This window comes from Dermacentor variabilis, chromosome 3 (assembly GCF_050947875.1).
Source record: "Dermacentor variabilis isolate Ectoservices chromosome 3, ASM5094787v1, whole genome shotgun sequence".
Lineage (NCBI taxonomy): Eukaryota > Metazoa > Arthropoda > Arachnida > Ixodida > Ixodidae > Dermacentor > Dermacentor variabilis.
Genome location: NC_134570.1, coordinates 50,685,201 through 50,710,284, shown reverse-complemented (window position 1 = coordinate 50,710,284; position 25,084 = coordinate 50,685,201). Strand labels below are relative to the sequence as shown.

Here is a 25,084-nt window from a genome sequence, read left to right as displayed (position 1 = left end):
CGCATCCAACCAGAGCAATTTTTGAAGAGGCAAACGCGTCTAGCCATGAATGGTTATAATAGTGAACGCGCGCCGGCAAGTGTGCTTGTGGTCCGACCTTAAGTTTCGCTTGGTTCGAGTCTAGTTGAGCGTTCAAAAGCAGTCGAAATTAGCGAGACCCGAAAGCTACGACACGGTTAAGCAGGGTGGCCAAACTTTTTATTCCATGTGCATGCTGCCACGGCCGGGCGTGACCAGACGATAGTCTGATTCTTCCGGGAGCGCGTAATTGTTATAGAAACGTAAAGCCACATCTTCCCTTACTTCAGCCTGCTTATTGAACTTTGTCAAAAAATATGCGCATTAACAGTAGGAAGAAGCGCAGTGATCCAGACACTCATGTTGATTGGCGTCACCCATTGGCCAATAGCAGCCGCGTATGGGAATTTACGGGAAGCGTCCAGATTGAGTGAGAATCACGATCCCGTTGAAAAATGTGGCGTCTTTCGTGGGCCGACCACGGAGATAGTGCACAGCCGTGCCAATAAATTTTTTATTGTTATTGCTTCGCACAATTAAGATTTAGGTATGAGAAGTTGGAAGGTAAAATATGCATATCGCACGCAATGTGAGAGTCGATGTAACCGAAGTTTTGTGTGCTGTTTGCGTTGATTGGCAGTGAAATATTGACCGCATACGATAGTCGTGATGTGATGTGCAATGTTACCGTGGCTGCTCCGCTCGGACGCTTTCTGGGAGCCTTCGTCTCCTCGGCACTAAATGCACGCTTGGGCGCCATTCTGGGTTCTAGCGTTGTAGGTCGCAGAACTTTGTCATCACCGAGCAAAGGGAGGTGGCTCCAACTAAGGAGACAACCGACAACTTCAATGAGGCGCACAAAGGCAGCGTAAGTGATTGCTTTCTGTTAATTCAAATACACTTCCTTGGTTTTTGTCGCAAGCTCTTAGTGTATATATCAACTCTAACAATTTTACGTCAAGTTTACGAATTCAGAGGCACCTAAGCGGGCCCTGAACCACTTACATGTTTATCGAAGTGGAGAAAAGCATTCGAAGTTAAAATAGGCTATTTGATAAACACTTTGTCACGAAACGTACTTCGATACGTTCGCCAGAAGCAGATGCCTTTCACTGCCAAGGTTACGACAGAGCGAGGCGTGCTCACAAGACACCGCCGTCTATATGTCACCGTGGTGCGCAGTTCACGTTTGAATTTGGATGGTAATGTAGACGCCACTGCCCCCGATTTTTGCACCTCCGACGCGCCAAACGTAAGCCAAACGCGGTTGTCATGAGCGAGCAGCACTGCACTGAGCCAGTGGACTTGTCGGGGCACCCTGCCGTATCTGCGCTACGTAGCAGACCGCAGCTACACGCAGATGTAGTGCATATTGCGCAGCGTTTGCTTTGTGCCCGACAGGGCCCGTGTGCGTCCTCACGCTCATACGATCCAGTCTGACCATGCTGCGTGGTGCGGACCGGCTTTGTCCTCCGCCTGCATGACTGGTGAATAGTAGCCACATACAACAAGTGCATTGTAACACGAAAATGTTTTATGCCGGGGTACTTCCTGTAACGGATGCCACATTTATTACCCGTGCTCTACAAAGGTCATCGCATATTTTTCATTCTAATGTAGTCCGGTCATACTTTGCCCGCACTAAAATCTTTCAGAAATCATTTTTTCCACTTACGAGCGAAGAATGGAATCATTTACTACAATGTAATGTTGAATGCATATCTCATGTTTCATTTGAAAATATGTTGAAAAGGCATCTTTTTTAATCCCTCTCCTGCTTGGGCAGCCTTGCTGCCTGCAATATTGTGTAAATAAATAAATAAACAATGGATGTAACATTGGCTCAAGGAGTAAAACAGCTGGCTTGTTGCAGCGCTGTGGAAGCTGCACAATTTCTTAGTGTACAGGAACGCCGAGTGCCCATCGAGGTGTGCTCATCCGCGCCACCTCGTTTGCGTAGCGTCTGTTTACAGTATGATAAATGGCAATGTATGTAAAAATAATGAGCGAGGAATATGAGGTTGAAAACAGAAACAACAGAAACAGTAAGGGACCTAATAATAAAACCTTGAGGAACACCAAAGTTGATAAAGTTAGCCGATGAAAGGTGACCGTTTCCATGTATAACTTGAGACCAATTAGTTATGTAGCTATGAAGTTTTAAGGGACGACCACTGATGCCGTAGGTCACCGTAGTTCATACAAAAGAATAGAATGGTTCAGAGTACCAAATGCTGTAGTTCGGTCAATGAATGCTGCTCCCACAATTCACCCGGTATCTATAGACCTGATTTTTTATGGCCTCGTAGCGCAAGTGTCAGCGTAACCGAGCGAACGAGCACAACGGCGAAGGATCAAAGAGCGACACGGACTGCATCGGAAAATGAAATGTGGCGATAGCGAAGAGATCGCGAGGACGAAAGCGGGGGAGGGGAGGGTGCGGCGAAAGCGCGAGAAGAAAACCATAGTGCCCCGCATGACGCGTGCTTTGTGGCGACGATGGCGCCAGAGTAGAGCGCGTCGTCTGGATGGGAGAGTGCTGCATGAACGGACGTCGATCTGCGGTGGCTGCTGTGAATCCCACCCACGCATCACGATTAACGAGACCGTCTTGCCACGCTTCGCACCGTTTGCAAAGTGCCGCACGAGACCGATTGTCCGCGCCAGCCAATATGTCGTGAAATGCAACCACGTAACCGCAGACGAATTTTTTAACCTTCGGCTCGCATGAACGAATGTACTTTTCAAAAAAATCTGTTGAGGCTCGCTGAACAGGCCGGACGGATGGACTCCTCGGTTGCGTTCCGTGATTCCCCTCGCACGGGCGTGGTGTGTTGCAGAAGACGTGGGGAGCTGTTATTGTTGCGCAGCCTGTAGCAGTAACCAGTAAAACTGCCCATGACAACGTTGTTAGCATATTCTAGTCGAGGTCCAAAATGCAAATACAAGATTGCGTTGTGAGGTTGCGGGGATATTCAGCTTTTTCTTAGATTTCATGGTCCGTAATATTTTGTCCGCGACTGTATACATGTAGCTAGTGCTTGAGTGATCGGCGGCAGTCATCTTCTATTCATTTCCGCAAGGGGCAGCCTGCGGCTATGCAGAAAAAAAAATCAGTTTGGTTCGGAATATTAAAGCATCTTTAACACGGACACATCACTTTGACGCGGTGAGTTTTCACGGTGTTGGGACTCCGCGTGACATCCAGGTGAAGTAGGTGCAGCCCGAAAAAAGGAAACGTGGGGACTATTGCTCCTTGAATATGAGTCTGCCTAAGTGGCCTAGGCACTACAAAGGAGTTTCTCAGCACGTGTTTCATGCGTTTGCCCCTTGGTGTGCCGGCAGAAGTCGCGGAGTGTGGTACTGCTGAAGTTAGCGTCGCAAGTTGGTGGCTGGACGTAATTATATTTGTTCAGCTTTGTTTTTAATAATGGTAACGTGTCATTATTTCACATTATTGACAGTTCCTCCAGGACACCAAAGCGGCAACGGGGACGCCGAAGCTAGAAACCGGACTGGTCCTTGGGTTGGGGTTCGCCGAGGCCTGCGCGGCCCCAACACATGGGCCGCCCTGCTTCTTTCTAGCTTTGGTTCCCCCCACTACCCCTTGGGTGCCCTGTAGATCCTGAGCCACCTGCTTTATTATAATCTGAGGTGCTCTCCTGAGGCCTCCATTAGCTGGTTACATGTGCCCTCCTGGAGCAGTGCTTGTAAAGAATGTAATCTATCGTTGCGACAAAAAAAAGCTACTCGTGACTTATACAACATCAGTCAGGACAGTGCCCGTTCAGACACGGTGATCACCAAACGGGGCACCCAAGCCCACTGCCACACCGCACGGGCAGCCAGTGGCGGAGCATAAACAAACTCGACTGCACTTCGTAATGCCGGCATGTCTAGGGGACAATTCTACAACACGTGCCAAAAAGCCTCCTCCTTAGTGCCTAGGCAAAGTCACATTATCAAGGAGCGAAGGCCCCCAGATATAATTTCTCTCTCGCACCGGTTCTTGCTCGTGGCTGCACAGTAATGTCAAGCGCCACAAGAAATGCCCCACCCCACTGTACCTACTAACAACTGTAATGCCACCGAGTTGTAGGTGCCCTGGGAGTAGCGACAGACACACGCTACTCTGCACCTCTTCATGGTTCTTTTCATTGGTCGTGCAATGCTTTGGAAGCGTCAGGTTCCGCGACGGCGAAATTTAGTTCAGAAATGAAATAGCCATAATTTTTATTTTATTATATTCTTTAATATGCTCACGTACGGTATATATTGCTAAGATGTGCATTTACTCATGGCATCTTGTTGTAAGACAGCAGAAAGACTGAAAGAAATATTGCTTCTGCAGATAAATGCCACATTGGTAAGCGACAGTGAGCTGCTTATAAAGATCGACAATGAAGAGGCGGCAAGAGCCGCGACGGCGAAAGTTGAGGGAGTAGGACATGCTTCATTGTCTGTCCAAACAAGTAAGTGATTCCCCGTACCTCAATATCTATGATTCCAAGGAATTCCGATACGATATAAGAATATACGATACGACTGCATAGAACAGCTTGACATTCTGCACCAAGAGATACTCATGACCAACTGCGCCTACACAGAAGTGAGCGGAGCTCATAATGTGGGTCATCCAGTGCATGCATGGTCTTGGGTGCATCGCACTGCAGTGTTGCTCTAGATCATGAATGCTCCAGAGCCTTTGCATACGTAATTTACTACTGCTGAGGCTCTAATTATTCCACATGCTTGAAACTTCGTCTACACCTGGTCCATAACTTGCCCCTAATTTTAATCAACTGTAAGCAAGGCTTCATTTTTAGTCCACCGAAGATACGGGGGAAACATTCTACAAAACTTCTTAATATCCAAACAAATCAGGACCGAACAATTACTGGCAACGCTCCTAATTGCACCATAAATGTTAACTGTGCCACGGCTTGCACTTTACATTGCATTTTCATTGCCATATAACTCGCTAGCGACATTAGGAACTAAGCTGATGATGGCCGTGCGACACTTTCGAAGACTTGCTCTTTTTTTATTCTTAGTCGTAATTGCACGCTGTAACTAACTGCAATTTTTTAACCTTGTACAAAGGGGCATTTTACCCTTCTTAAGGCCGTTTTGCTTGCTCATTCACCCTTGTGACCGAGCATGGGCTATAATTATTATTGTACATAATTATTATAAATTCGCAAGCAGATTTTCCCTTACTTCACACAGTAACAGTAGGAAGACGTGCAAAACACCCTTCATGACTAATGTCAGCTATTGGGTCTGTGTTTTCTCTGCAAGCCCAAGAGGTGGTTCATGGACCCTTTAACCGAGTCTCCTTAGACCGAAAAAGAGTGTCCCGACTATTGATCCATTTCCTTCTAGGACAAGTTGTAGGCAACCCTAATGATAAAAACATGATAAAAACTACGTACAGCCTGAAGGACAAGGACTGTGAGACAACATATACTGCGCTGTGTATGTCGTCTCTTACAGTCCTTGTCTTTTGGGCTGTACGTCGTTTTTTATAGTGGATTACCAACTACCCCAAGCAACAACCCTAGAATAGCAACGCTCTTATAAGAATAAAATCTTGTTTTTGCAGATGTGCATAAGGACAGTGTACAAATGGTGTTCGAAAGAAAAGAACTTCCAGAGAGATCGAAAGATGGGAAGATCCAGTATGGAACAGCGATTACAGTTGAATTCGTGAACCTGGACGTGGGGCTTGTGCGCAAGCTGGCAAACCTCATCATCTCGGCATTGTAAATAAATCATCATCACGCTCCAACAGCAAAGCCTCCCCGAGTGATGGCAAAGTCAACTCCCCCAACCTAATGTGTTGAATGAGCTCCGCACTGTTTGCATTTTGTGAACGCTGTCCTCGCTTTTTTTGTTCGCCCTACATTCGAGGTTATATATCTTTTTGTTGGCTTCAGACTTTAGGGGGTCAGCTTAGCATTGGGGTCGGCCTAGATTCGAGCAAATACGGTATAAGAAAATTCTTCCAAGCGGACAATTCTATGACGTCACATGAAACGTGCACACATGGAGAAACAGGTGGGACACAGCGCTATATGTCGCAGAACATAAGGAAGTGAGAAGGAAGATGCGCAAACCAATCAATTCAGCAAGTTCAACTGGAGGGCTAACGCAACAAGAGAAAGAGAAACAACTTAATTTACAACCGCCGGGTTCGGATAGAGTTACAAACAGGGCATCGAGGAACTTGACAAAGTCGGTGGAGCGCCTGATGGACGTCGTCGACCAGATGTGGAAACACTGAAGAGCACCGAGATGTGGAAAAGGGATACCACCATACTCATCCGCAAGCTGGGCAAGCCTCCAGTCTCGACAACCTCTGACCGACAACCTCTGGCCAAACCTCAACGAATCGGCCCACAGAGCTGCGCGAGGAGTCGTCGACCGTGTAGCTACCGTGTGGCACGGCGCTGAGCTTATGGACAAGTGGGACCCTCCCTCTTCATATAACGAACTTGCGAAACATTTTTACATGGCACGGAGATAACCTCTGCCACACAGGAAACTATGCAGACCACAGGCTTCAATGCTCTGGTTACTTGAGGTCAGGGCATACCCTAACGTTGCATTGTTATACAGAATCTATCCAGAGATACGATCAATATTTGCGAGCTATACGCTCAGACGTAGCTAACTTGGAACACATGCTCTGGCAGTGCGACGAGTTATGCGACTGCGGCGGCGTTGGTCATGCAAATGGAAAGCTGCCCTAAGGAGCCCTGACCTTGAAGCACAGCTACGGGCTGTCCATCGGACCCACGATTCGCCAGAGGCGCTCGGCCTTTCTGTACCGACGTGGGAGCAACCCGCTACGCGCTGATGCGCGTTCCCAAAGGCCAGAATAAATGCCATCAACATTTCTTTCTCTGATAAGGAGACTAACGGGCAACTTACACCATTTATTTTCCTAATCTCGGCAGCTTATTCAGTTTCTCTGTTGAGCTGGTCATTGTTTGTGGCCAGCAAATGAGTGCGGTCAAACAGAGGCTTGCATCCGCAGCGTGCGCAATGCGCGACAAGGTGGCCTGATAAGGCTAGTTTCTCAATGTTATGCCAGTGCTCACGTAATCCCTCGCTGATGCAACTGCACCGCCGTCCTTCTGAGCTACTGTGTAAATAATGCCACACCAACTAGCCCACCATGCAATCTGTCCTTTTGAAAGCCACCAATAGTGGTTGTCCAGACAGTTTAGGATTTGGAGCAGTTCTTGGCGTTGGATAAATCTTCTAGAGCAGTTTAGGAGAAGGCACACCTGCATTTTGGAGCAGTTTTGGAAGGGGAAAATATGCCTTTTTTGGAACACTTGGAGTATTATAGCAATAATCTGTAGCCGATTGGCGAAGTTTGTTATTACTGTGCAATCGGGTCAGTGCTGCTCAACAGTGAAGCACAACACAATCAGTTGAGAGTTGCGCCTTGTCCTGTCGTCTTACTTGTGTCCGTTGTTTTGCGCTAAACAAATTATGGATTATCACCAACTAGCCCACCAATGCATTGTGCAGTGGCAGATAGCTGAATTCCACTTTATGAGCCGGTCTACTCGAAATGGCGGACACTACTTGCTCAAAGAATTTAAATGCAAAATTGACCAATTAAAAATAACTATATAATTAACTTTCGGGCTGATTACCGTATGACGCACACTGCAATTTACAAATTCTAGCCATGGAGTTCACAAGGCGGATCCACTTGGAACGAATTTTCCTGACGATACCAGTTTCGAGGTACATAGTATAAATTCCCGAACTTTGCAGAGAAATGCATTGGGGTTCCAGTTACTTGTGTGCTTCAGTGCATGGAACAACGTTTTGTTAACAAATTAACTGGAACGAATGGATTTCTCCGCAAAGTTCGGGACTTTATATCTCGAAACTGGTGTCATCTTGAAAATTCGTTGCCAGTGGATCTGCCTTGCGGACTACATGGCTAATTTGTAAAATGCAATATGGGCCATAATAGAATTAGGTAAAAACTTAATTAGTGAATTTTTATGATTTAGTCGATTTTGCATCTCAATTTTTGTGTAAGTATTGTCCGCCGCTTCGAGTAGACCTGCGCATGAAGTAGAATTGTGATATAAGCCACAGGCAACCCTCGCCTATGGTTCTCTCTGTACCAAGCGTATCACGTTTTCTTCAATATTCCGTCAGTAGCCGCATTAGGTGCCCAAAGTAGGCATTCGACTGTGGCCAACATGCTACGCGCAGCATGCTGTATGTGCGAGTGAAACGTAGGAGAAAAAAAGGTGAAGGCGGGGCCCATAATGTATGTGTCACGCGATCTTCAAGGTCCACTATGGGGAACGCAGGGAAGGAATTTCACTTGTGGAGGCTATACGGGGCGAGTGGAGAGAGAGCCTCACTATGCAGTGGAGCTCGCCTCCTGAAATCATTGGTTCGCGACACTGAAATATTTTTATCTTGGCTATTAATGAGCCGATATGAAAAATTTTTGCGGCAAAATGATCCCTAGAGGAGACGTAACAACTTCCAGCGTATAACCAAAATTTGCTATGCGGCCTGGTGACGCGACTTTTAATGCCCTCGTACACTGGGTTGAACTTGGTTTTGTGGCATAATTTATACTCCAAAATTTAACAGCGTGGCGTCGCGAGGTTTTTGGCAGCTGAAGATGTTTCCGAAAAAGAAATTGGTCACCTCATTGCTGCCGTGTACGTTGAACATTGCATTTCATTGGCCACTGTGAAGCGTTGGAGAAAGCCATAGAGTTTCTAAATAAATACCCTAGAGGGAAATGTGATGCTAGTGCATACGGGGGCATTCGAGGGCGTTGCCTCAACCTACATGGGAATGATGGGAAGTACAGGTTTCGCACTGACTTCGATCTTTAGACTAGTGGCATTTGCTTGGGGAGCAGTAAACAAAGCTATACCCAAATATTATCGCGTAAAATTTACTTTTATTTCTGAAGTATGTTATATAATGTACAACATGTTGCATAAACTTTGTATGACTTTAAAATTGAAGCACGGTTTACTATGACTTATCATTAGGGCACACCAGCGTATGCATTCTTGTGCGATTCTGCTCCCGATTTAAGGCCAGATAATAATGATTTATTTATTGTTACAACAGCAATAACAACCGTGCATGTACTTATATAAAACTACTCAAGATATTTATGGAAATAAAAATTTTGTATTCTGAGAAACTGTTGCGCCCTTGAGAGGAATTCCAGAAGAGTCGTCTGCTACGATGCCTGCTCGCTGCAAACACGAGACTTTTCTCGCAGACGACAGGCACTTGCGAACTCTCTCGCTCTTTCGAAAAGCAGCGTCGGCTGTCATAATTGTTGAACGTCTTCAAGTACTTTAAGCATATCTGCTGCAGTGATAGCTAGGACGCTTGTGGCCTCCTACGAGTATGTTTCATTATATATTATGTTGACGTACCGCTTCCGAAGCGTTATCACGTGGCTTTGCACTTATCTCTTTTGCGGCACTAGGCTACAGCCAGGAAGCAGCAACCTTTCCTACCACAAGTAAGTTTGTGTTCTCAAAGTCCTAAAACACACATTTCAATAAGCACATAAACAAGCAATGCATAATGAAGCCCTCAATAAAATGTAATTGTCAAGCCACTGGAAGTACAGGTATCAGTAGTACCTTCTGTTTCCTATTCTCAAGTTTCGTAAAACACGTAACCCTACAGCACCAACCTAACACACTTAACAAACCAAGGTCCAAACGGTCAAAACATGTTCCTTCAACGTTTACAATGCCGTCGCTTTCTCGTCAGGGCTTCGACACCACACCCTGACACAAATATCCGCTGGCCCAGTGCGCTGTCGCCACTTCGAGCAACAGAACAAAGGCAGAGAGCTTTGCGTTGCACTGTATCACTGCAGGTCATGGCAACCGCTCTTGGAGCGAACCAAAACTGCCAAAACACTTGTAGACTGGTTCGCCAGTCAACAGAATTCCAATCTGTAGCCTGTACTTCCCATCATTACCATGGTGGTTGAACGATCGCAGCGCCAGATTTACTAACACACTAATATACTAATTTACTAATAGTTATACTAATGTGAAACTCTATGGAGAAAACGGTTCAAAGGACGTGAACGTTGCAAAGATGATCCAAGACCGTGGCAAAGCCACCGTGCAATCACCCCAACACAATTGCAAATGCTGATTAGACAAGAACGGAGGATATGCATCGATGAATTCGCAGTGTGTGTGAACATGCATATCAGTCACGGTTCGGGTCACACCATAATTCATGAACACCTCGGTTATCTGATCTTATGTGCGCAATGCATGCCCAAGATTTTGAAACACCCCAGAAGACAGAGAGGTTCGGCGCTGCCTTGACTCATCTAGTCCGGTATCACAATGAGGGTGACAACTTTTTGTCTGCAATTGGGACCGGGGAGGAATCATTGTGTTACTACTACGAGCCCGAAACACGATGCCAAAGCTTACAGTGGAAATATCTGAATTCACCACCCGCAAAGAAAGCAAAAGCCGTCATTCCCGCCGGAAAGGTGTTGTTGAATTTTTTTTTTTTTCTTGACAAAAGCGACTTGCTAAACCTGAGAGCTGACTATCAATCGTTTCTGATATTGTAAAACGTCGGATCGGCTGCGTGTCCCAATGAAGAACAAACGACGTGGAAAATTGAGGAATGGGGTCATCTTGTTCCACGGCAATGCCCGTCCCCACGACGCTGACGTGGTTAACACAAAACTGGCAAGTAGAAAACGCTGCAACATCCGCTATACAGCCCAGACCTGTCGTCTTGTGAATCCCACATTTTGGAGCACTTGAAAAGAATAGCTCAAGGGAACCAGATACGTGTCGGACGATGACGTGAAGGAGTCACATAGAGAGTCTTTGGAGCAGCAACCCGAGTTTTGTGCGGCGGGAATGAAATGCTCATGGATACTACTTTTCAATAAAGTACGCCGTTAGTCGTATATTAGCATTGGCTCACTTTCATTTTACTCTCCCTCGCATATTTTGCAGAACTCAGCTGCTTTTTATATGTGCTCTCTGTTGTGACGCTAATTTCGGCGCAATAACAATACACGACCGATGACAAGCAGCTCCTGCACAATACATAGTATGCACGTACGTCATTCGACGATACTCCGCGACTTCCTGTTTACGGCAGCGCCATGTTGGGGAACCTATAGGCTTATGCTACAGTGTACTAGAATAGTATACCAATAGTAAACCAATAGTATACCAATAGTGTTATAACATATGCGCGCGCTGGTTGATGAGGTACCCCAAGATGGCGGAACGTAGCGGAAGCAGACGACAGCAGCTGATGTGACGTCACGTGCATACTATGTGTACATTCTAACAAAGGACAGCGTCATTGAGATTTTCTCTTGCTGGTTGCATATGTACAAATACGTAAACAAGGTTCTTGAATGACACAGAGAGAAAGATGCAAATGAGAGAAAGGCAGAGACGTTAACCATTAAAGTTTCATTAAAGTATTTGTCCTCAACTTGTTCATTTCATGGCCTTTAAATTTTTCATATCAGCGGCATGCACTGCTTTGCTGCTTTCAGACTGATATAATGCTAAAGTTCGTGTGATATTTTCTTTACGTATTAAATAGACAGAAAACATGGAAGCACTGATATAAGTTATTTCGAGCACAATGTTTGAGACATACGAGTATATTCTTTTATGAAGAAATACATATTTTACTTGACGATGCATAGCGTTCAAGAATTTGTTTGCAGCATCTTGCAATGCCAATGCAGTTATTATTAATTTATTTGATCCCTCGACAAATTCTGTAAGGAGGGGGCCGAGCTGCTGCCTGAGCACCCCCCCCCCCCCCGAAGGAAATTTCTGGCTACGCCACTGGCCATTAGGGACCATAGCATTTGAATCCCAAGACGCCGCAAAGGAGGTTCCTCCTATATGACTACAACCTCCTATGTGACTATGACTATATGACTATGACCTCCTATATGACTACAACAATCAAACCCCGGCCCTCAGTCCCCAGAAGCTACGAAGCAACTGACCACGGCGGCGGTCAGACCTGTGACGCAGCAGAGGGTGCTAAGAATCCCTAGATCCGCACAGGCCGCCTTTGGAATCTGAACCTGGCAACGTTTAACGCTAGAACGTATTCTAGTGAGGCGACTCTAGCAGTGCTATTGGAGGAACTAGAGGGCAGTAAATGGGATATAATAGGGCTCAGTGAAGTTAGGAGGACAAAAGAAGCATATACAGTGCTAAAAAGCGGGCATGCCCTGTGCTACCGGGGCTTAGCGGAGAGATGAGAACTAGGAGTCGGATTCCTGAGTAATAAGAATATAGCTGGCAGCGTACAGGAATTCTATAGCATTAACGAGAGGGTGGCAGGTCTTGTTGTGAACCTTAATAAGAGGTACAAATTGAAGTTCGTACAGGTCTACGCCCCTACATCGGAATGATTTTTTTCCGCAAAGCGCGGTCGACGATTCGGTCAAGTACCAGAGATGGCAAGCTCTTCGACGACACGAAGGCCTGGTGGAGGGAGCCAAAATGCCCTCAAGATTTATGCGCGTGCCCCCCCGTCCCATCTTTATGTGTGTGTGGAATCTTTAGCCCTGGTCCCCCCTCCGCAGTTATGTGCGACACCACCCGGAATGAGGTAGAGGCGTGCCATGAATGAGGCCGTAATGTAGTGTGCATGGGTTAGGGGATCGCCCTCCGGCCTTGACAACACCTCCCTCTTCCCCTTCGTACCGCCGCTAGCCCTCGCCTTGCATTCACATTCAATCCTTCCCTTTCATCCATGTCGCTCTATCGGAGCCCACCTCCTGAAACTTTCTGTTCCATGGGAAAGGGGGAAAGGAGGTTCGTTAGAAAATTGCTGGGGCTTCGACCCCCGCCCAACCCTCCCCTCCCCCCCTCCCGAACTACGCCAATGGACGTAAGGGTTACAGCTGATATTGACGTTACTGATACAGCTGATATTTGACGTTGCAACGAAGTGTATCCAGGTTTAATCCGCAGGGGACACGCAGCTGTGCCCACAAATGAATGTCGCGTGTGGGCGAAACTTGAGCGCGAGTGAGTAGAGAGTTTTAGAATAGGGGCCCCAATAGTTTGAGGCCCCAAAGAGCTTTGCGGGTGTTAGCGTTGGGGCACGAAGAAGTGAAGAGTTTCAGAATAGGGTTTTACGTTTGCGGATAGCGTCTTGCGCTGACAGCGCCACTACGGCGTCAAGTAAAAGCTATTAGAAATAATTTAATAAAATATACCATTTTATGATAGGAATAGTAATTTTAACTTGCGTATATTCGCGTTTAATTACAATTTGGAGGTTATTCTGTAAGCAGCAAACAACTAGTTATAGTTTTGAGCAAACCAACTTTACGTGCCTTAACTAGCCAAGCTTAGCCGTGTTAGGCCTACGAGCCATAAAATCCACAATCGAATTCTGAATCAGCGGCGTCTAATGAATCAGTCTTCATAACACACGCTAGTTGAGAGAAAGCGATAACCGCAGTCACTTCTCTTAGCTCGCGAACTTCACGCGTTACCACGAATCGAACCCAGTTTAGTGCTAGGTTAGAGCCGTCGCTTCGATGGGTGCCGCCACGTTTGCTGACGCAAAGTTTTTGGGGCCGCTATTTGGGCTCCAGAATGTTTTCGCATTTCGCCCCCATCGAAATGCGGCCGCCGTGGCCGGGATTCGATGCCGCGACCTCGTGCTCAGCAGCCCGACGCCATAGCCACTGAGCAGGAGAGTAGCTTTGACTCGAGACCGTTTCTTTACGGGTATCACATGACCACTTTCGATCGCGATCGAATTTCTCGATCGCGATTAATTTCTTCGCGCAAGCTGCGACAGGGACCCAATCGTGGTCGAGTATTTCAATCCGGATCGGGCTTGATCGCGATCGAAAGTGGTCGTGTGACACCCGTATTATTCAAAAGTTTCAAGTAATCGTGTACCCATAAATAATGATAAAATGAATACGGATGTGTGAATAGTGATTTTTTGAGACGGAACCGAATGCGAATTGAATAATGCCTGAAATTAATCGAATCAAATATCGAATAGTTTTAGAACAATGAACAGCCGTTATCACGATTAGTATAAAACGATGCTCACATCCTAGTTGGTTTAACGTTATCAAGTTTACCTCATTATATAGTATGTTATGAAGCATTGTTTATTAAAAGCGCAAATGGATCATTACGAGCAAACAAGTAGTGTTTTCACATGCACGGGACTCTTTAAGTAAACGCGCATAATCGTTGTATCCTAAAAACTACCTAAGCGACGAAGCCTGCTCTGCTGTCCAAGTTCTCATGTTTTATGTCTATACTATGCCCACCCAGGTGAAAATTTACCGTACGTTTGCTCTAATTTTAGGTTTAATTGGATACAGTTGACGTTTTGAAATAAATCCGAAAAATATTCACGTTTACGAACAGTGACTATTCGAATCGAAGACCGAATCCAATAGTACACTATTCGATCTGTTATTCGGAGTAAGGTTTCAGATATTCGCGCAGTCCTCAAAATGAATAAAACCACACGTCAGTCAGTGTTCCAACCGTAGCTCGAACACTAGTATAGATCCGCTGACCGCAGACCGGGAAAAATGATGGAGAATGAAGGCAATCTTGGTAACATTTTGGTTGCGACACCTTCGCAGAATTGCAATACAGAACAAAGGCTTCAGTCGCGTGGAGGACCTTCACATTTGTGACCTACAGCGCCGTGAAATCCGGTAAGCTCACAATTGAAAGCCCCCCCCACCCCACCCCCCAAGGAAGTCCGTGCACGCACAGCCTGGCTGTGATGGCACAGCCCCAGCCACACTCAAAAACATGAAAACATGGCCTGCACACCCTTTATAAGCTCATAGAATTACTGTACCATGACCTGGGAACAAGAATTATTGCTCAGTGTCCACGAAAAAAAATGTGTACTAGAACACGGCCGCTGGAACAACCACAATCACAAATCTTCGCCACACCTACGCTCTGCCACAGCCTACTACTGCAGACCCCGTTAAGAAACTGGCGCCATCTCGTGATGGAGAGCACAGACGCTCAGAAACACTATGGTATTCATATATAACTGTAGGTGGCGCATAGTGACTGGTGGTGAAAGATTGGTGATGGCTGCGGTGACAAACAATGTGAAAAAAATAAAAGGCAACATTCACCCGTATTTTTTTCTAAACAAGGAATTCAACAGTTTTGTAACTAGACTTTTTATCGAAACATTTTTCTCATTTTTAACGTTAAACGCTTCTTCGCGTAGATTTCGTGAGTGCGTTTCGTGTGGCTTCGATTGGAACGATTGAAGCCATGTGCAGTTTGTCACTGTGCTAGCGTTTTACCATGCTTTGCAGTTTTTACGATGTGAAGTGTTCGCGTACACGCGTTGTTAGCTCAGTTCTGTCTCTTGTAAGGGCTGTGTTGACGTTTGTGATTTGAAGTAGTTAGATGCGTCGCTGAAGGCCGGTGGTCAAAATATCAACTGCGAAAGTTGGTGGTGTCGACTGTGCAAATGTACGACTTCAAGGTATGAGCGCGTGAAAAATGACTGGCTGCAGTGTACCCGGGTGCAAGAACCGCTCAGAAAGCGGGAAGCCGTTCTATGCCATTCCTTTCGGCCAGTCGGTGCTGGAACGTCGTCGTCGTCTTCGGTGGCTTTTGCGTATGGGCCGCGATAGACCGATCTCAAGAGGTGCCCGGATTTGCGAGGTACATTTTCTTCTCGACCGTGTTGCTTGACGCGGGCCTTATCAGTGGAAGTGACATCTTCCGTTAGTTTCTTGATAAACTCTGCCCTAAAATTACGCCGACTTCACGGCAGGATTCAATGATTGTTGGTGAAAGCTTCACAAACGGTGGCGCTTGCAGAAATGCGTATCCCCTCTGCAACATTACAGCATTCACGGCGGCCGCATTCCGATGGGGGCGAAATGCGAAAACACCCGTGTGCTTAGATTTAGGTGCACGTTAAAGAACCCCAGGCGGTCGAAATTTCCGGAGTCCACCACTACGGCGTTCCTCATAATCAGAAAGTGGTTTTGGCACGTAAAACCCCATAATTTAATTTTTTTTAATTACAGCCTTGGTGCTTATAACAACAGCACTCTGTGTAGCTACACTATTGACAAAGAAAATAAAGTAACTTTATTCTCTCAAAAAAAAGGAAGCATGAGAAATTATTCAAAGAATAACTCATTTTGACGGCTCTATATTTTTTTTTAAGCATTAAGCTTGTACCCTGCTTTCAACGAGGCTAGAAAATACCGTTTCGATACTAGTGATCAGTGGTCGAAGAAGGGTTCTCAAGAGCCAACAAATTCAACGTGAATGAAAAGATGATGTTGCCCTGACGAAGACACAATGTCGAAACTCCGAAAACATCCCTTGTTTGACTACTTTTGGTCACTTCAAATCTTCACCTTCCTATGTGTGTCTGTCGTATCTTGTGTCGGTACTAATGTCACACATTCTTCAACTCTTCTGTTTTTCAGAACCACTTCACAGATGATCAGTTTGAAGGCTTCCAGTCCAAGGGCAGAAGGAAATTGAAGTACAATGCTGTACCCAGTATATTTCCATATGAAGGGCAAGCACCAAGCGAGAGCGAACCAACAAGCAATTGTGCACTACCTAGTCTTAAAACGGAACAAGTTGTGCAGCCTCATGAAGCACCTCAATGTGACAAAACGCAACAAAGTGATAGCACGGTGCTTTCCACTGATGACTCAGAACCAGGGAATGATGGGCTATCAGACGGCAGTTCAAACCAGACCACTTGTACATCATCCAGTGGCAGTGCGACCCTCGCTAACATTGCGCCAAGTACAAATTTGCCAGTGCAAAGTGCAACAGTGCTGGCTCCCTTACAGACTATGACTGTCGCACCTGTGCAACAGCAGGCTCAGACTACTCTTCTCCTTGAGGATACTGGTGCTCCAACTCCTACATGTGTGTGCCAATAACCATTTCTTAATTCTGCATTTCATTGTGACCTGAATTTCAAGCAGTGCACATGTCACTTCATTTGCACGCTGCTTGCTTTATTCTGGAGAGAGTTAGTACCTATACCGCCCAACATAGAAATTTAAGACTGTGGGAACAAAAAGTCAGCCACATCAAAGGGCAGTCAAGAGTTGTGAATTATGGCCAAGTGCTGAATATGCAGTTCAGACCACGCTCCTTCCATAGCAAACTTTCATAGTCCTCGCCACCTAAGCCAGCTAGGCGCCCTCGTCTGGATTGCAGAATGAAACAATGTGAATCTGAATCTGTAATCAAGTCTGTCAAACAAAAACAAAAAATGCTATTTAATCCTGCCTGTGTGTATATATATGCAGAATGTTAACTTAAGCAGCAAATATCATTAAAGCAGACAGCATGTTTTTGATTGGTGAAATTCTACCTAAATAAGAAAGCTTCAGAAGGTGTTACATTTTACTGTGACAACAGTTGAGAGCTCGAATCTAATATATCTGTTTGTCTTTTCTATCATGCTGTCTCTTCATCTTCAGCTTCACCCTTACCATGCGGTGAAGCAAGGCAATACTTTGCTTACCACTGCTACTAGGGGTCATATGCATACATCGGCAGCAACATGCATTTTATATCTGAACACCCTAACCACTGAGCTCTCTGTAGTTGCTTCAGGCTTTGGTGCACAACACAGACTCCAACAATGGTGGTGTTTGTGCATGTTTCTCAGAGGCCAAGATAGCCTATGCTGAAGCTGTAGTTAAAGACAATGTTGTATGTATCACGAATAAGTTCTTGAAAAGCTGTCAGTGTTCACTGTTAGATCCTACTGATCGTGCTGTGCAGGAGTTCAGAGCCAGAATAATTTGCTTAGGTCCACTAATATTTGGCTTGCTTTTTTTATGAGGCTGCTACATATGCTGTACAAGAGTGCTGATTTGGGCTAATTGGTTAACATCAACATATTGAACAAACAGTGCAAACAGGACTTACAGAAGACGAAAACACGGGCATTGCGTTGTCGTCTTTTGTAAGTGCCGTTTGTCTGAGCTGTTTGTTAAATGTGCCACGTATGTATTGGGTTAACAAAGACAACTGATGTCACATTTTGTTATAGATCGTTGGTGTAAGGATACCAAAATTGACATAGGTAACAAATTTTGAGAAAAAAAGGTACCCAATTTTGGTGAAATATAGTTTTACTCATTCATGTAGCACAGCAATAACTTGAAGTCTGGAACACATATTTTACGCATAAAATTAAGTGGCTTTGGAGCAGGGCAGATATGCAAGGCATGTTTATTCTTCACATAAATGCATGAAAGCATGATGTCTATTCTTGATGGATAAATTAACTGTTGCATGCTATGACTATAGCTCTGGCTTTTGAGAAGTATGGATTGCAGCATTATAATCACCACAACAAAAAACAAGAGACTAATATATTTTCTGGTTAATGCATCGAAACAGAAGCCAACAAACATGTTTACAAAAAGCATAATGCAGTTGAAATGTGACCTGTATGCATCTTATTGTGTAATGTGTTTTGCTATGTGTTTTGGTTTTCACACATCTTGTAAGTGTGCTGTTTACTGTTCAAATTTGTGGGCTCAGATTCACTTTCCCAATTTTTCAGATTCCGTGACATATTTAATCCCTAACCTTGGAGCATACAAGTTGACATCACATGTTGCTGGTGAGTAAACTGGCCGGTAAATAACCAAAACATTCTGGCTGTTTCTTCAGAATAGTAGTACCTGAGATGAGCATGAGGAATAGTCGGCTACACCACACAATACATCAGTATCTGTATAATAGTACTTTGTATGCTACTCAACTAAATTTAGCTTTACTGTAGCCTCTTAAAAGAGCATCCTTTGGCACCAATCTTGCCTGCTTCTTTTCAGTGCCTAAAAAGCTCCTCATGAAGAGGCAGTCACCTCCTTTACTGATGGCAAACACAGACTAATGTCACATCACGGTGTGCACCCAGGTTTGTGACAACATTGCTGTCACATATCAGCAGTAAGAGGAAAGAAGTTCAATAAAACATTACAGCAGAACCAATGCCGCAACGAATGTTGATGTTAATGTGATGAGCATTGAAGTTATTAACAGTGTACAGTATTGCCACTACAAAGACGTGTTATGTATGAGGCATGTATGCAGCTGGGTTCCTCTCTCAAGCTTCCCGCTGAACATGCAGTGCCATGCAGTAGCTGCACTGCATGAGGCACGTGTGTGAATATAATTTGTTTTAATGATTTTTTTTTGTCATTGAAGAGTGGTGGGATACCCACTTCCACATACCTAGTGACCCAAGGTGGAATCAAAACGGTTAACTGAAGAACAGCACACAGCCAGTGGCACATATTAAGTAACCCAAGTTAGTGTGAAAGAGGTTCATTGAAGAGCAACACATTACTCAGTGACCCAAGTTGGTTCAACAGTTTGTTTGATACCAACCTCACAGCAATCTCAGCACAGCAGCCCAATGCTGTACCCATTAGACCATGGACTATCATGTTGCAGAAGTTGGCTACTGTTATAGGTGGTTACGTTGGAAAACGGTTACATACAAAGCCCCCTTAAAGTCTGTAAAATTCCAAAGGATGTTAATCGCATGAACACCATCAGCTGTTTGCTGTCTGCGATGTGTGAGTGGCGTAGATCTCCTGAAATTTTTAGTGTACTAATTACACCAGTTAACCTTCATGCTGTAACTTGCATTGTTTTATTCTGGTGTAATGTCATTGTTTTAGTATTGTAATTGTAATTTCATTTAAATACTATACGTACGTCTTTGTGTACTGTGCATTTTGTGCATGTTAAGAACCTCAGGCAGTCAAAATTGATCAAGAATCCCTCACTATAGCATGCCTCAATATTATCTCGTGATTTTTGCATGTAAGACCCCAGAACCAAATTTTTTGCCGGGTTTTCTATTAACGTTTTCGTTACCAAGCCTATTCAAATCAGTAAGAGATTTCAATCGCCGATTTCAGCACAATGTTCTTTCTGAGATACTTATTGCTGTTCTGTCGATAATGAAAAGGGCTTTAAAAGGCCCCTCACCACGCCACATAGCAAATTTCCGTTATGCGCTGGAAGTTGTTACGTGCCCACTGGGGAGCTTTCTGCCGCAAGAATTTGTCAAATCGGTTCGTTAATAGCCGAGATAAAAATACTTCAGTGCCGCGAACCATGATTTCAGGAGGCGAGCGGCACTGCCAAGATACTCTCTCCACTTGCCCGAGCTCGATGGTCGCGTGACGCATACGTCACGGGCACGGCCTTCATTTTTTTTTTTTTTTTACCTCGCTTTTTTTCCTGCGCGGCGCACTTGCGCTAACGGCGCCGAGCGCGAGCTGTTGCCTTTTTCTCGTCTCGCGTAGCGCACGATTTTTGCGCGCTGTGCACGAGGACACCTGACTAGCAGTATAAGCCAGTGCTACGCGAATACTGAGGTAGACACAAGCGAATAACAGAGCATGATCGCGTGCAGGAACACGACAGAAAATGGCATAGTTTCGTTGTCCACGCGCGTCTGCGCGACGTGGGAACAAGCAGACGAAACGGAAGTACATCTCTTACTGCGGTGCGAAGTAAAACAAAAACACGCAGACAATCTGTTTGTGTGCTCGATATTTCTCCAAAATTTAATTCGTCTATTGAAGCACCAGATTATACAAATAACATATGTTCCCTTGAATATAATTCTCAAAGTCACGTGTCACTATGAATGACGTCACAGCACTGCCATGTACGTAGACGCACTTGCGAGATATGCGTCGACTCTGCGGCTGGGAGCACGGTGCCCGCTCCGAGAAGGGCAAACGGCGCCCGGTTTGAAATTTCAGCTCTTCCAGCGACGCATAGCAATTTAATACTTAGCAGACACGATCGTTAGCGCGTATTGTATGCGCGGCGCTTGTCAAGCTGAGAATGGCCAGGCCTGATGAGGGAAGGGGCCCTTTAAGAGTAGGTTTCGGTTTTAACGCGATAGCGTTAAGGAGCTCGTGTCGCAGAAAAGCCGGTGTCGTCGGCGTCGGCGTCGGCGTCCGCGGCGTTGGCCGTGAGCGATAAATCACGGCAGGCACTTCATAAATAAAAAGCAACTTCCAAGATGGGCTGGGTGGGAATCGAACCAGGGTCTCCGGAGTGTGAGACGGAGACGTTACCGCTGAGCCACGAGTTCGATGCTTCAAAGCGGTACAAAAGCGCCTCTAGTGAACGCGGTGTTACCTTAGAAGGCTCAGGCGTGCGTCGCTTGCTGAGGCGCGCACTTCGCTGTCGCGCCGAACGCTGCGTTGCTTGACGCTCACCGCGTCCGATGCGGGGCGCGTTGTCGCTGCGCCGTAGCCCAATACCCCTTGGCGGGTCGACGGGAACGCTGTCGCGTTCCACTCTTGAAGGCGAAGCTTAAGCGTCCTCCAATTTTTATTTCTGTGGTCCAAAAAGTGATATTTGTGCAAAATTTGTTAAACTGCATGAGGTATGCTAATTCTGGCGAAAATTCGTGCCTCTTAGAAAAAATCTGCGGCTCGTGATTACGGCAGATTAACGTGTCAACTCCGGTATCCAAGCGCCAGCAGTAAGTCAAAGGACCAAAAACCCCCGATGAAAAGCGGCCCACCGGTCGAAACTATTGAAACACTTGTTCTGTTTACCTTGTAGCATCGCTCAATTTCTTTACGTTTGAAAGGTGGCCTGAAGAAGTTATCTTTAGCTGTGTGTGTGTGTGTGTGTATATATATATATATATATATATATATACAAGAAAGTGAACTTACTGTAGCAAATTGGTCTTCGTGCGCTTTATTTGCTTTAGAGCCTGTTTGACGAATAACGAGAGGGGGAAAGTGTGTGGCGCACGCGTCGGAGCTGCCGGCGCGGCTGCAGCAGCGGTTGCGGCAGATGCGTGGGAGGTGCGGTGACCGGGGCGGCGCTTGTGGAGGGCGCAGTGTGGGGCCGTGTGAATAAAATGTATGATTTCATAATGTATGCAGCCCATGTATGCAGCCTAAAGAGCATCGCTGGTAATCCATCCCCATTTGACTGTTGCGGCCCCACGACTTTTTTTCCTCTTAAGCACACTTCAAAACATCTGCTACGCATCCAACGTGCAGAAATTGTATTTTCGCATTGTTTGAGACAGTTTCATTTCAGAATTGAGCTCGTTCAGCAGCAGCTGGGGCTCCGCAGAAAAGATTACGAAGACCTTCCCACTGGAAAACCAGCACCAGAACTTATGCACCAATACAATATGTAGAACAGGTGATACTCAAGATGTGAAGCACAAAGTCTAATAAGGAACGATTAACTGCTGCCAGAAATGCACAACCTTTGTTTGCCTTAAGAAACTGAGTCTGTCAGCCACAGAAAAATGAACATTCTTGTATGGTTTACTCAGAGAACAGTTTTATGTGGGATAACCTTTTAGGCAAGAGTTTTTGAAACATATAATCCATATTTCTTGGGAAGTTTTTTTTTTATCTCAATTTTTTACACATTTAAGGTGTCTACAAAAATGTCAGCTTTGCACATTTCTGTAATTATTCAGTGAAGGTTTTCTTTCTTGCACTGTATCTATTTGGAAGCACCAAATAGTGTTCTGCAATTTTATAATTCTCCATTATATGCCAAGTCATTGTCTATGGCGTCAAGCAATATTTTTCTTAGACACCTGAAAAATGGTCATTTTCCCATGGTAACAAAAGAGTAAAACTGCAGAACATGTGAATATTTTCCTCTCATGTGAGTATACTGATTTGGTTTTCCCCACATTTTTCAGTACCTGCTTCATCTTTGTTACCCACCGTCGAGCCACAGAAGCAAGCAGTGCCAGTTTGCTCTCAGCCATCCGCAGGTAAGTGTACTTGTAGTACATGTTGCACTTAGACTGCAGAGCACACAAGCAAATCGTCATTAATTTCTGTGAACTATGCATCAGATGGTGTTAATTTAGCAACATGATATTTCTCATCATCTCACCGTTGCTTACTCAAGCAATATTGTCTAGACCTTTATTTAGGGTAGTAGAAATGATGGAGAATTCCATTAATATACCAGCAGATATCGTGTTTACCTGCTACTGAATCAAGCATGACAGTCTAATGTGAGGCCGTTTCTTTATATGCGCATCATTATCATTTGCTTTCATCTTTCTCCACCCTAGTGAAGTCAGATTGAAAGCAGTCATATGAAAACCATTATTGTAAACAGATTTTGCTGTAAAAATACTCAGAAATTAAGTCTGTTATGTCATTATCAAATATTTGGTCATTGTTTGGCATGTTTCAATAAGGCAAGTATTAAACTCTAAAGGCTAGGGGCTGTGACCACAACACTACAAGCTTGTAGCACCCCAGAGTTAGCAGATTCGTAAATTTAAAAGAATTCTCAATACGTGACTCAGAGGATCTGTTCCTTTCACAGGGTCCCCTTTCCTGCCTAAGAAGCCCCCCAAGACTGAGAGGGAGAAGGAACTAGAGCGGAGGCTGGCCTTGGAGGGCAAGAGACGCCGAAAAGCCGAGATGGAGAGAGACGAGCTGCGTCGTTCCCTGAAGCGTCTTTTGGTCGATGACCAAGTGAGAGCGCTTGAGAAGGGGACCATGAGGGGAAGCTCCTGGTCCAGGGAGACAATACAGAAGGCCCTGCAGCTCAGAGTGATGTGTGGGGGCCGTGTGTATGACTACGTAAAGTCATACGTGGTACCACTGCCTGCACAGAGGACATTACAACAGCTTGTGAGACGTATGAGAGCAGCTGATGGAGAGCAAGAATGCCTTTTTGACGAGTTAATGGAGGCAGCCGATGGAGAGCAAGATTGTCTTTCTGACGAGTTCACGGAGGCAGCTGATGACGAGCAGGAATGTTTTTTTGATGAAATCACAATATCGGAAGAGGATGCTTGATGGCTTTGTGTCATCTTGCGCCATCTTTCTAAGAGCCATATGTCTTATTTTATGTGAAGGAAAGGTTATTAGGAAATTTGTGGTTAAGAAAAGAAGGCAGTGTATTATGTTAATTAGTGCCATGAAAAACAGCTAAAGTCCTCATCTTAATATCATTCTACTAGATTCTACTAGGTGCCTGCAACGTTTTGTTTTAACTCCACAGCTGTTGTGAGCCACATTGCACTTTATGTAAATCTGCAGAGCATTCATGGAATGTTATTTGAATGTATACGTTGTGAGGCAGATGGCAACAGTAGTGGCTGAAGTTGTCTTGCTGAGTATTGCTCAGTCATGACAGGTCTACGGCACAAATTCAGTCTGTAATTCGCTGTTCATGATATCCCACAGTGCGTAACATGAGGGACATGATGGAAACATAGAAAGGGCCGGCTTTCAAGTTCCAAATTGCTTTTAATATTCATATGGCACATATAGATAGTTGAAAAAAAAACACAGATAACATAGTTTGCCCCGTGTGCAGAAAGACATCTTTCTTATCAAGAAAGAAGGGATGCTCACTCGTAAATATGCACCTTTTGACTAATAAAAACCTTTTTTGTATGTCACCTTTTGTCATGTTCATTGTTATATGGCACTTATTAAGTGATCATGTCAAGTCTGCTAATTTACTCAAAAGTCTAATGGTATAATTTTCAAAAGGGTGCTAATGGCTATTAAACTTGCTATATAAAATCCAGAACATTCTCTTGCAAGAACGGTCTCTTGCATCATGATCTATTGAAATCTTTTAGCATGAAGTACCCATGCGAGGCTTTCCTATTAACTATCATTTCATTTTTTATTTGTACGTTCAAAGGCACCTGAAAAATGGGGAGGGAAGTGGAGTAACTTTAAGGCTAGTGAATCGTAATAATTAAGTTCAGTGAAGTCGCATGTGACTGCAAACTGGAAAAGAATGTTAAATTAGGTGCACCTTCCTAATAAAACGGCTCTGTTAAAACACGGATTTGCGATACAGCAATGATTTTGCCCCAATCTCTTTTTGCATTAGCTGTTCTCAATACAAATTTCCTTATTAGATATAATGCTGTGATGACGAATATTTGTGAGTAGCTGTTCGTGTCATGGAAACGT

The 25,084-nt window shown here is 44.9% G+C and overlaps 1 protein-coding gene across 1 annotated transcript; it reads left to right on the top strand.

The window, feature by feature from the left end:
• Positions 1 to 796: 796 nt before the first annotated feature.
• On the top strand, positions 797 to 24,555 carry LOC142575583 (uncharacterized). The gene is made up of 6 exons (XM_075685066.1): positions 797 to 886; positions 9,527 to 9,562; positions 16,550 to 17,006; positions 18,667 to 18,726; positions 22,825 to 22,899; positions 23,469 to 24,555. Exons 3-6 carry the CDS (start codon positions 16,931 to 16,933, stop codon positions 23,945 to 23,947), a joined length of 690 nt encoding a protein of 229 aa, XP_075541181.1. The 5' UTR covers positions 797 to 886; positions 9,527 to 9,562; positions 16,550 to 16,930; the 3' UTR covers positions 23,948 to 24,555.
• Positions 24,556 to 25,084: the final 529 nt, after the last annotated feature.

Excerpts from the sequence above, each read along its gene's own strand:
- LOC142575583 (XM_075685066.1), top strand. The coding sequence starts at position 16,931 with ATGACTGTCGCACCTGTGCAACAGCAGGCTCAGACTACTCTTCTCCTT. Across the intron at positions 17,007-18,666 it reads TGGTGCTCCAACTCCTACAT|ATTCCGTGACATATTTAATC; the intron begins GTGTGTGCCAAT and ends CCAATTTTTCAG. Across the intron at positions 18,727-22,824 it reads GTTGACATCACATGTTGCTG|TACCTGCTTCATCTTTGTTA; the intron begins GTGAGTAAACTG and ends CACATTTTTCAG.